The sequence below is a fragment of the Terrapene carolina genome, unplaced genomic scaffold (assembly GCF_002925995.2).
Source record: "Terrapene carolina triunguis isolate 2854851 unplaced genomic scaffold, T_m_triunguis-2.0 Scaffold68, whole genome shotgun sequence".
NCBI lineage: Eukaryota > Metazoa > Chordata > Testudines > Emydidae > Terrapene > Terrapene triunguis.
Genome location: NW_020664419.1, coordinates 25,374,704 through 25,387,801, shown reverse-complemented (window position 1 = coordinate 25,387,801; position 13,098 = coordinate 25,374,704). Strand labels below are relative to the sequence as shown.

Genomic DNA, 13,098 nt, shown 5'->3' with positions numbered 1-13,098 from the left:
GGCGGCGGCAGTTCGGTGGCAGGTCCTTCACTCCTAGAGGGAGTGAGGGACCTGCCGCCCCCAAACTGCCGCAGGTGCCACCCCTCTCCCTTGGCCGCCCCAAGCACCTGCTTGTTAAGCTGGTGCCTGGAGCCGGCCCTGGTTCTGCCACAGCAGTACCCCCACACTCTGGGTCTCCCCTCCCAGGGGAACCCCCCAACCCTCTATACCCACCTTGCCTCAGTGGCTACTGCCAGTCATCACCTAGCCCCAGTTCTCTGGGGCAGACTGCAGTCTGTATTGGCCACTCATCACTGGCAAGAGGGTAGGACCAGCTGCCTCTGCCTATCCCCAGGCTACACCTCTTCAGCCCCGGTACCTCTTCAGGCCTTAAACAAGGCCTCAACCTGGGGAGTTGCCAGACTGGAGCTCCCCAGCACTGCTCTGCATCAGGTACCCTCTGTTCCCAGGCAGCTAGACCCTTCTCCCTCCAAAGCTGGAGAGAGACTGACCCAGTGCCTCCCTTAGCCCTTCTTATGCTGTACTGGCCCAGGCTGGCCCTGATTGGCTGCCTCAAGCCCGCTCATGATTGGCTCTCAGCCCCAGCCCTCTCCAAGGGCTGGCCTTTAACCTTTCAGGGCCGGAGCGGGGTGACTGCCCTGCTACACAAGGCTGCTTCCATACTCTGCTACAGTGTGGTTTTAGCTAACCAGGTGATATATGGGTCCTTTGTAAAGATGTTGTCAGTTCTTTTTGTTATCTCAAACCAATACTTAAGAGGCATGTTTCCCCTCTGCCAGCCAAATGAATGTTTTTAGGAGGATGGTTATAGGCATGTTAGTCTAGGCCCTCGTGGAGCGTAATTTAATTCCTATCATAATTGTATCCAAATTTATCCTCATATGTTATGTTTTTTGATACCATACAATAGTGTTTTCTACATTTGCTCAAAGAGCTTTTTGTAAGAATTTCAGTGTTCTTGTTTAATTGAGCCTTATACAGTATTATTTTGTTTACTGTTTTTCTATTGTGTCTCAAGGTTCCATTGTAATATTTTGTTTAGTCTCCTAAATAAGAGCTGCATATGCAGAAGTTTATCCAAGAGCCTTTTTTTTTTTCATTTTTTTTTTAATTTAACCTAAAAATGGAAAAGAAAAACACCCAACATTTCAATTTTCTTTCAGGATTATGAGTTTGTAATCACAAATTAAGATTAGTTCTTGCCACGTATGTTCCCCAACAAGATGAAAAACAGGGACTGATTCATAGATTCCTTGATGATTCTGAACAAATATGAAACTCTGTAAGATAGGACACCATGTCTTCCAGTTGGAAAATTAGATTTTTAACAGGTCTTATTCATCTGACTTCCCCAGGGGTGTTTCCTAACCTCGTTAGCAAGCAGTCTCTCTGCCTGTCCTGTCTCATCTCTGTGAGAGGCAAAGCCAGTATGTTTGTGTTCTTTCTGAGTTGTCTTGATTGGTTTCCTGCTTTAAAAAAAACCTTTTTTGTAGTCTCTGATCATTGCGCAGGTTGCTAATGAAAAGCTTGAAGGGATTTCTTATAAGTAAAACAACCTGAGGGTAACTAAAAGGTGTGCATTTATTTGATAAGGCTGGAGCAGAACATGCCTTAAAATGTTTCATTGTGTGTTCATCTGAGGCAGTAATGCAAATCATTTACAATATTCCTTACTTGAAACCTAGCCCAGCTAAACTCTCCCAGTTGCCTTTTATTGGGTATTCTAATCATTTAGGTATATATTTATTTTTGTTCCTAGAACCTCATTAAAGTGGGTAGTGCCCTTCTGGACCCCAGCACCAAGGAGCACTGGGAGCAGATCCAGCGAACAGAGGGTGGCACATCCCACTTACTGAAACATTATGAGGAATATTTCAACAATGTGGCCCAGAACATGAAGAAAACGTACCTAAAACCTTTTGTCATTATTGCCACAAATATGAGTGAGTAGCTATTGGAAACTGTCATTTTCTGTTAGATGAAATTCCCTGATACTTGAGAGCATCCGGTATTGTCCATCCACTGAACCAGCAATGTGTTCTGCAGAGAACAGCCAAGGGTGCCAAGGCTGTGTAAGAGAAAAGCTCCAGGATGCTGGGTCTGAAGGGAACAGCCCCCAACGTTTTTCTCCAAACATGTTTAACTCATCCCTTGACAGTGCTACATGGGCATAGAAAGGGATCCCTGCTCTCTGGCTTGGAATCCTGAGCCAAAACGCAAGCCATGTGTTCCTAAAAACTGTAAATTACCAGAACATATATGAGCATTTTAAGGGTTTACAGAGCTATGATGGGTGTTCAGTTCCAGAGTCAGAAGATATTTATTTTCATGACATCTTGATGGGTCTTGAGACTGTTCCAATAGTCAGACTATTATAGTGACACTGAGTTAAGATTCTTTCATAAATATGCAACCAAACATTAATATACCCACCTCAAGCACTGGAATTTCTAGAATTCCTCTGAAAACACAATTTTCAGTAGAGAACTTCTACAACCAAGATATTAGCCCAGATGAAGCTATCAACGGCTAAGTAGCATGGTCTAAAGGACTGAGCAGAACCTCTTGATTTCCAATCCCGACTCTGACTCTAATTTTGGCTTGCAATGTGACCTTGTTGTGTCAGTTTCTTTTGATCTGCAAAACGGAGATGATAATTCTTGCCAATCTACCTCACAGAGGTTATGTGATAAGTAATGAGTTGATATTTGTACAGAGCTTTGAAAATATAAAGTGCTAGATAAATGCTAAGTATTATTATTATTAAAATAAGCAGGAAAATCCAATCTTACATGGCAGAAAAGCTTATCAGCAAAATTTCAAGTAGAGTGAGAGAGAAACACACAAAGAAATATCCCTGACCCAGCCTGTATTCCATTCCATGTACCAATAGGGTTCTTATTCTGTGTGGATGGTTGGAGCCTAGAAGTGAGAGCTGGTCTGGAATTTTCCATTAAAATGTTTTTTCAATGGAAAATGCTATTTCCACAAAACTGAAATTTTCCATGAGAAAATTTTGATTTTGCCAAAATGGTTTGATTTTCCATTGGGTCTGATCAACCCAAATGGAAACATTTTGTTTTGAGTCAGTTCAGCATTGATTTGTTTCACTCTTATCTGCCATGATGCCTAATAGGCAGGGCCGGCTCTACCATTTTTGCCGCCCCAAGCAAAAAAAAAAAAAAAAAAGCCGCCCGGACTGCCGAAGCAAAAAAAACCGCCCGGACTGTGCCGCCCCATGAATGGACAGAATGCCGCCCCTTAGCATGTGCCGCCCCAGGCACGTGCTTCCTCCCGCTGGTGTCTGGAGCAGGACCTGCTAACAGGTGTTGTAGTTCAGGAGTCTCATACCCTCATTTTCCCCTATGGGTCAGGCTCCCTGGCTAGACTACATCTCCCATGGGGCACCATGTTCTCCCCTGTGGTTGATCTGACACAGTGCATCATGAGAGCCGTATGACCACAGTGTATCATCATATAAAATGCAGTCCGACTAGGAGACCTGCCCATAGAGGTGAATGGAGGCATAAGATGCTCAGACTACTAGTCTGATGACACACTGTGGCAGCTCAGGGCACAACAGATTAAAGTTGAATCAGTCAAGACAACTTGTTCAACAAACTGAAACAAAACGTGTTGATTGTTGAAATGTTTTGCTGTTTCCAAAGCAAATTTTTCTGAACTTTCCCTTCCTCAAAATTTTTTGATATTTCCACTTTTCATCCCAATTTGGCATGACAACTCGTTTCAAAATGTCTGAATTTCCTGCTGGATGAAAAATCGGATTTTTCACCAGCTCTGCCTGAAGTCAGAAGGATGTAGCTTCTAAGGGGCAAGGCAATTCTGTACTGACTAGTTTCTTTTTTTTCTCTCTCTCTCTCTCGAGCAATTTTTCCAGGTGAGCGCTGCATTAGTAGGGTTGACTAACAACTCATCTGGGAATTCTTTAGGGACTAGGGAAAGCATGGGAATTGGCAGTGCTTAACTTGCACATTTCCTCACACAGAAACTTGCAGTGAGCCCGGTACAGTGTTACCCTCCACAGCTCCAGCTTCTCAATTTTAATGTTTATTAAAATGCCTGAATTGGCAGTTTGTGAGGTTTTAAAAAATTGTAAGTTACAAGCCAAACAACTATAAAAACGTTTAGCAGTTGCAGAACAGGGTCTGGAGATGAGTCCCAGAATAGCTAGAAATGCAGGGGTGGAGGAGAGCTGAGAAGTATTCTCATCCCTAACCTCTCCAAGGAACAAGAGACTGAGGCTAGGAATCTAACCCACTTCTTTTGCATGGCAAACACTAAAACTAAGCCACAGGGTCAGACTTTTAGTATGTGAGTAGCAGTAGAAGTATTATAACTTTTTAACTTAGTTTTTGAAAGATGTCTTTTTAAACTTCTAGCTCATACTTGTCCCTGTCAAGTTGAGATAATATTGCAGCACTCTGTATGTTCTTCTGTTGCTGACCACCACACAATATTTCACACACACAAAATAAGTAATTTCCACTTCAGTGGCAATGTAATACAATATCAGGCTATATTACCTCCTGTCCAATGATTTTAAACCATCTTACAAACAGTACTCCTGTGAACTAGGGAAGTATTATTATCCCCGATTTACATATGGAAAAAGTGAGGCAACGATTTTTCCAATGCCATACAGGAAATGTATGATGAAGCTAGGAATAGAATCCATATTTTCTGACTACCAGTCCTGTGCATTCCTCCTTTTTGTCCCTCCTACCATCCCTCTTACCAGCCTTCTTCCCCACTACCATATGTAAAAGTCTACATTTTATACTTTTCCAGAAGATCACATAAAGTGCAGTAGACTCTGAAAATTGACACTGCCAGTTCATATTTGTCTCTCAATGAGCACTAGAGAAATTTGCTTTTTGCTAGCAAAAATACATTTTCTACCTGCTTAGCCTGGGATATTAGAGAGACTAGGTGGGTGAGGCTTAAACAGAGTTACAGCATTGCATATAACCTGGGATATAGAAGCCAAGCTGGGTCTTTCCAGTTTGTTCGTAATCAGCAGCAATAAAGATTCTGCAGCACAAATTCTAACCTCAGGTACACATGTGCAACTCAATTAAGGGCAATGATAAATATGTCTGAGTATGGTTCTGCCATTGATCTTGCACAGAAATTGCATCCAGCTCATTTTTTGTGTGAAATTTGTAACCGTTACATATGCATATACCTTTATATTCTCTAAATATGAAATAATGCTGGAACATATGATTTCAGTCATCACTGAAAATAATTATTGAGATTACATTTGGCATTTTTTTGGTTCAAATTTCTTAATGCCATGGATTTTCTAAACTATGGGTAAAATTTCATTTTTGGACAATACCATATTTGATTGAAATGAAGTTAATATTATGAGGAACTTAATTTTTTTTCACAGTTATTGCTGTTGACATCTTTGACAAGTCTAATTTTACGGGCGCTAAAGTACCACGGTTTGACAGGATTAAAGAAGATTATCCTAAAGATTTGGAGTCATCTGTTTTGTTCCCTGATACTTTGTTCAGACCTTCAGATAGAAAAGGTAAAACACCTCTCCAGACGTTTTGGAAACTTTCAGTAGTAATTTTCCAATCGACTCTTAGGGATCAGTTATGCCTCTTATGAGGCAGAATTGTCCTGGGGCGGAGGTGGGGTAATTATATACATTAAGTGAACCTTATGTAGAGATATAATTACTCTGTGGACCTGTAAGACATAATGTCTTCAGGGCACTAAGGGGAGCAAGCTGGGCTGGGAAACTTGCTATACCTGTTTATCAGTCCCCTCACACTGCTCTGTCACTGTGCAGAGAAATGGTCCTGTCATTTATTCCACACAGGAATGGCCTTTAGCACTATTGGCAGCACTCATGGCCTCCCCCCACCCACAGGCTTCCCAGCACATCCATCCAAATTATAGCTGGCCCTAGTACAGTCATATCTTGTCAACCTGCCCGAGTTGGGGAAATTCTTATAGACTGACATATGTTCTAGGGCTAGACGATTCTCTGAAAATCACACAGCTCAGATTTACACCTGACAGTCTGATGATCTGCCATTTTTTGTATCTGTTCTGGAACGGAAGATACTGCAAATCATTGTATCAGAAACCCTTCAAACATCATTGTTAATGAAAACTTGTATTCAGAGATTAGCTGTTCATTCCAGACAGGGAAGTTGTTTCTTATTCGCCCCAAAATAGCAGGAATATGGCCCTGTTTCTATAGGAACTCAATAAAATCCACAGTATGTAAGTGGACATTAGATGCACCTGGTATCCTGTGAAGGCATGAGTGAGAATTTCGGCAGAAACAGTCAGTGGTGGCACAGATGAGCAGAGCAAGTGAAAGACAGATTTACAGACAACATGGCATGAAAGATGGAGAGGCCAGAATCGAGGATGGTGCCAAGTTAACAGACAGCAAAGGCAAATAGAAGGTCTAACTGAAACAGGCAAGTTAAGGATATGTTTGAAAGTGGACCTCTCACAAAGATGCAGAGTTCTGCCTTTGAGACATTTGAAGAAAGTTGAGATAAAACCACAAGACAAGGTCAACACAGTCAGAGAGAGTAGCCCAATGGCATCATTAAAAGTGTCAAACGTTATGTATGGCTGAGTATCCTCAATATAAAAATAGATCAGTATAAAATAAATAATATATAAGGTAATACATTTGTAATGAAGATTTTCCTTATAAGTAATATCTTTACGCTATCTGTCTCTTTTCTGTAAGGGGAAAGCAAATGGCAAAACAAAACACTCCACTGTACACACAATCCTCCCCCTGGGGAGAGGGTGTAAGAGAGAATAAACTTCACATGGCAGATGTTAGCCACATCACTTAGGGCACCATTAGAAGGTTCTTAGGCCCTATGGTAATTAGGGAGATATTGCCAAAATTTGAAGATCATGTGGAGGTGCCAATTTAAAGTAAAAACTCTGTGGCCCATTACTGTTGCACTCTGGAAAGGCACACAATGTACTGTAAATCTTGCACGGTACATGCAGCATAAGAAGGATAATATACATCGGTTTTAAAATTTCTCCTTAAATTGCACATCTTATTTAAATGTATGTGCCTGTTTTAGCCCCAGAACTGCTCATATTCTAACTAGATAGAAAGATGGTTCCACTGTTATTTGATTTTCAATTGTATGATTATATAGTATGCAATATAGTCATATAAAGTATCCTGAAACATGGTCTCAAAAATGTGCCCAGTGCTGAGCATCTTAAGTTACCTGGGCACGAATGTTAACATAGGTAACGAACTGTAAACATCCATTTAAATGGCAGCCCAAACTTATGGGGAAAGAGTTAGACTTGAATGTTTGTGTTGATTTTGTAGTGGTACCTACAATGAAGCCATCAAACCAAAAATTATCCTCTAAGCCGGATAACGGTATTTTAAACCCTGAGAATGCACTTACAAAGAGAAAGAAGCGAAACCCAGATGAGTCTAACCAGTATGCCGTTGCTATGGTGATTATATACCGATCTCTAGGACAACTTTTACCTGAGCACTACGATCCTGACAGAAGAAGCTTAAGGTAAACTTTATACACATCTGTGAACAACTCATAGAATCCCTCTGACTTACTTTGAATGCTAGATGGTCAGTGGTGCTATTATATTACAATTATACTTCTCAGTTATCAGCTGTAATCCATTTGTTACTGTAAAAGTAATTGTCTGCAGATCTGTCCTTCTCTTCTAGATATTTGAGACTGTAGGCTGTTGTGTGAGAGCAACCAGATCAGCAATGCTAGGTCTGAGAAATGTAAACACCTTGGGTTCTGATTGTGCAGCCATGACAGCACCTTGATTGCGACACTCATATGCAGTAGCTGCAAAATTGGGCTGTTATATTTTAATGTTGAAATCTTTTTGCAACTTTGCTTTATTTCCACAGGTTACCTAATCGACCCATCATTAACACACCCATAGTGAGCACCACCATTCATAGTGATGGGGAACCTGTACCGAACCTCCTGGAAAAGCCCATTATACTTGAATATGCCATGCTGGAAACAGAGGAAAGAACTAAGCCAGTCTGTGTGTTCTGGAACCACTCAATCATGTATGTTTGGTGACTTCTTTAATATTTTGGAAGGGAGCCATGCCATACCATGCCATTGCAGTGCAGGTTTCAGAAGTTCAGGTTGAGAAGGAGGCACTGTAGAAGAAGAATATGAGCCCTTTTGTTCTTAGTTTGTTCATGTAGGCAGTCTGGGAATAATGACATGAAGTCACTTTCCACGAGACATTATCAATATAAAAGTAATTAGAATATCTCCTGAGAACAAAAGGATGATCCTCTAAAAATGTGGCTTTCTAACAAACTCTCACTGCAGGATGCGTAACTTTCTGCAATATCTTATCACAGTGAAATATTAGCCGCAGGAAAGCCAGTGATTTTACAAACTCCAAGTGAGCTTTTCCCCTCTTGTGTTAAAGCCCCTGGTTGGGAGCTCTGGGAAGGAAATCTGTGTGAGGATTTGCTTGCTGGGTTCCTTCCCTATTGTTCCATCCTTCAGTCCTTGCAGTTGAAGTGGCGCAAAGTAGAGAAAACTCCCTGTGCCTTCCCATACTCTCTGTGGCATGACCAAGCCCAATTTGGCTATATATGAGTACAATTATAGCAGCTAGCTGTTCTTCATACAAGAACAAGTGGAAATGTGATTCTTAAACAGAGTTGATGAGATTACAAATTTTAAACTGAATTACATACACCACAATCTAACCTCAAAATATCATTTTGAAATAAAAAGTGGATCACAAGGACAATTGTGCTAGTTACTAGTAACTTATCTTTCCTCCAATAGACCATTGCTTATTTGTCTTTGTTTTTGTGAAAAATGAAAGGGATGTGTGAATGGGTGGGAAGGAAAGTGTCTATTATGGAACCTTTGACCCCTTCTCATTCCATCTTTCAGGCCATCATGCCATCATGATCAGGCAGCAGTTTCTGTGTGTGACTTTCATGCAGGGAGAATAAGAAGAAATATTCTCAGTCTAGTCTAGTCTAGTCTTTCATATTTGGTAAAGAGAGCAGTTGAAAACTCAAATATTCCTTAAAGATACAGCGAATGCTATGAACAATATTATGTTGTGTAAGCATTTTGGGATTCTACAACTTCATGAAAATATAAAGAGCAGTCTTCTTTGAAATATTTTTAAGGGTGTGGGGAAAAGGAATGAACATTTTGTGTTGAGTTAAATTCCCATTCAGCATTTAATAAATCTGAGGTATTAAAAGCAATATATAAATATAAAAAATGAAAGTCCCAAATCATGAGATTACAAATATACTAATAGGATTATAATAGTCTCTTTTTCAGGAAAAACATATTGAGTGTGCATTTTTCAGAGAGAGATCAAAGAGGCAACGAAAATCTAAAACAGCAGTAATTAAGTTTAGAGAAGCAATTTCTTGACACCTTAAACAATTGCTTCTGTGAATAGCTCATAAAAGAGAATGACAATTCCTATGTTCCTAAAGTTTTTCAGTAATAGTACGGGTTAAAATAATTCAGTAGTTTTAAATAGTTTGATATTTTGCCTCTTTTGTTGCTGACTACTTCATTGGTACTGCAGACTGTTTTGTGGCTTCTTCTTCACAGTTGCCGTTAAAAACCAACTTTGTTCATAGGCTTTATAATTTCTTGTAACAAAAGAATTTTAAGTAAGCTAACTATGTTTCAAGGGGCTAGTTATCTTAAAAACACAGTTAAAATATTATATTGCCAAATGGAAAAAACAGTTAAAATATCTAACTAGAAGTGGGACTTGGGGATGCACGTTATATCTGAAACCATTTCTGACTCAGCTTTTGAAACTGACTAGATTTCAGGGTGATAGTGTCCCAGTAAATTAATGCAGGTGAAGGCTGCCAATATTCATCTTTGTCTAGGATGCTGTCCCCACTAGTCTAAAACTGAGAGCTGCATTAGTGATTAGTATCATTGCTGGGGTGAGGTGTGAAAGGAGGAAGTGGTCATGTAGGGATGCTCTAGAACAATAAAAGTTTATCACTTTACTTGTGCTTTCTTCATTCAACAGAGTTGGTGGGACTGGAGGCTGGTCCTCCAAAGGGTGTGAGCTTTTTTCCAGAAACCAGAGCCATGTTTCTTGCCAGTGCAATCACATGACCAGCTTTGCAGTGCTAATGGACATTTCAAAACGAGAGGTGAGTGGCCACACTCATGCAGCTGCCAGGCTAAAGGTGTTTTTAGGGGGCCTCAGGTGTGATTTAAGAGCTTTCCCCCAACTGGTTAATTCCTTCTTTGCTTCTCCTGCAAACAAAGCCAACAGCATGTCAGAGATGTATTCTTGTGGTGCCTGCCAATGCTGCTGCAGTGAGGCCTATGTCCATATTCTCATTGAGTTTATTACATGGTCATAAAAATGTTGTTCTGGACTAAAAATTAATGCAGAAGACCACAAATTAGAATGTTGTGGGGTGGGGGCGGTGGGGGCAGGTTCCTTCTCAGTTCAGAAAAGGCTGCTTTGGGTCTTGTTATACCATGGTCTGATAGACTAACGAGCCTGATGTCAAATATTTGTTCCCTGTGTAGATACTTATAGACTGTGATAAAGTCACCCCTTAATCTTCACTTTGTTAAGCCAAATAGATTGAGCTCCTTGAGTGTCTTGCTATGAGACATGTTTTTCTTTGCTTTAATCAGTCTCATAAGTGTGCCCTTGTTGCCAAGAAGGCTAACGGCATTTTGGGCTGTATAAGTAGGGGCATTGCCAGCAGATCGAGGGATGTGATCATTCCCCTTTATTCGACATAGGTGAGGCCTCATCTGGAGTCCTGTGCCCAGTTTTGGGCCCCATACTACAAGGATGTGGAAAAATTGGAAAGAGTCCAGCAGAGGGCAACAAAAATGATTAGGGGGCTGGAGCACATGACTTATGAGGAGAGGTTGAGGGAACTGGGATTGTTTAGTCTGCAGAAGAGAAGAATGAGGGGGGATTTGATAGCCGCTTTCAACTACCTGAAAGGGGGTTCCAAAGAGGATGGATTTAGACTGTTCTCAGTGGTAGCAGATGACAGAAGAAGGAGTAATGGTCTCAAGTTGCAGCGGGGGAGGTCTAGGTTGGATATTAGGAAAAACTTTTTCACTAGGAGAGTGGTGAAGCACTGGAATGGGTTACCTAGGGAGGTGGTGGAATCTCCTCTCTTAAAGGTTTTTAAGGTCAGGCTTGACAAAGCCCTGGCTGGGATGATTTAGTTGGGGATTGGTCCTGCTTTGAGCAGGGGGTTGGACTAGATGACCTCCTGAGGTCCTTTCCAATCCTGATATTCTATGATTCTATAGATGAAGACTTCTTCCCACACCACAGGTGGCTGCGCTTTATAGATATGTGAGTGGTCCTTATGTAGAAATGTCCACATGCTCCCCTCATCCAGAAATACATAAATGGGAACAAACAAATGCATGAACTTAACAGGTCCACTGAAACTTAAGTATCTGTAACTCTCCCCACACAGTCTGTGGGGCAGATAGGGTCCAGGGCGGGCAGGCAACAGGGCCCAAAAAGGCAATGGAGGTCTTGTGATTATTTGGATCCTTGCTTTCACCCCTGTGTACCCACTCTGGATTGCCCTACATCCACGCCCCACCCCATCATGCCTCCCCCTCCCCAAGCCATAGCAGCAGAGCGAGACTGGCAGTCCACTGTCACTGGTGATGATGTCCTGCTGCATTCTGTGAGTGTGCATAGGGGAGCCACAGAGCATGTAGTGGAGAGTTACTGCTGCTCAAGGCACAACCTACTCTGTAAAGAGTGTGTGCTATCTAGTGCCTGCCTACTCCTGGTCAGTCTGGGGACCATGTTGATCTTTTGAGCAGGGGAAAATGGCTAGAGGGAGGGAGGGAGTATCTTGTTACCTTTCCCCCGTCCATAGGGACCCATATTTTTCAATGCAGATTTGTGAGCCCTCTGCCCTGCACAAAAGTTAGTTAAAACCCTTGCAGTCTTTCTGGATGAAATGCCATCTATGGAATGTAATGTCCTGGTTCCAATTGCTTGCTTTGTTTGTTTGCTGGCAATACTCACGGGAGGAAGCTAAGCAAGATTTGGACATAAAGACGGCCTTGTTTTGCTTTCCTCCACAGAGAGTCAAGTGTGACAAACTAACTACTAATGCAAAGCTCATGAAAATTCTCAGTTCCCACCTAAGAAGTTACAGTGTCATAAAAGTAGAGACTCATGTTCATCTTTCTAAATATGATTGTACTGTAGTTATCTATAGTTAAGCATAGGTTTTACATAAATCCAGAGGCCAGATTCACATCAGTATTCTCCACAGTGCACAAAACAACACTTGTCAATTGAAAAACTACAGTATAGATCCTGTGAAAATGCCAATTTTAAAAGAGTTAGTTTTTAATTTACTATCTTGAGGGGTTCTTGCTTGGCACATACTGATTTCCTGTTAACACTGATTTTCTTCAGGAAGCTGTAAATCAGGACAAAAGTAAAACTGGTTCGGTAGTTTGAAATTCACTGAATGGTGGTTTTGTATTTTTAATCCCCAGAGTGAGTTAATTTTACCTGACTTTTAAATGGGTTTATGATACATTTTCTTCATGCTCAAGAGGTTGAGTCCCCACTTCCATCTGTTCTGTAGTAAATCTGCTGGCTGGATATTAGCTAAAGGTTAGATTCTTTTTCTAAGGATTCACATCAGACAAAAAACATAATTAGAAGGAAAGCTTCACAGAGATGTTTTTAATCTGTTGCTCCACAGAATGGCGAGGTGCTTCCTCTGAAGATAGTAACTTACACGACTGTATCCATCTCACTGGTGGCTTTGCTGATGACCTTCATACTGCTAGTTCTGATCCGAACACTGCGTTCAAACCTGCACAGCATTCACAAAAACCTGGTGGCTGCCCTTTTCTTCTCGGAATTGGTCTTTCTTATTGGAATCAACCAGACAGAAAACCCGGTAAGAGACAGTTCAGTGCTTTTGGGATACCAGCTGCCGTTCAATTACTGAAGCTTTGTGTAAAGCTGTAAATAGAGTGTTCACACCGCAAGTTTTGATCATTTGTTATCTACTTC

General features: G+C 41.2%; 1 protein-coding gene across 1 annotated transcript in view; it reads left to right on the top strand.

Annotated features, from left to right (window-relative positions):
* Positions 1 to 13,098, top strand: part of CELSR1 (cadherin EGF LAG seven-pass G-type receptor 1) — a 273,393-nt gene that overhangs the window by 229,532 nt on the left and 30,763 nt on the right. Inside the window, exons 19-24 of the mRNA XM_026648694.1 lie at positions 1,760 to 1,943; positions 5,417 to 5,560; positions 7,367 to 7,568; positions 7,931 to 8,098; positions 10,081 to 10,207; positions 12,782 to 12,982. Coding sequence (XP_026504479.1) covers positions 1,760 to 1,943; positions 5,417 to 5,560; positions 7,367 to 7,568; positions 7,931 to 8,098; positions 10,081 to 10,207; positions 12,782 to 12,982 — 1,026 coding nt within the window. The remainder of the gene's footprint in view (positions 1 to 1,759; positions 1,944 to 5,416; positions 5,561 to 7,366; positions 7,569 to 7,930; positions 8,099 to 10,080; positions 10,208 to 12,781; positions 12,983 to 13,098) is intronic.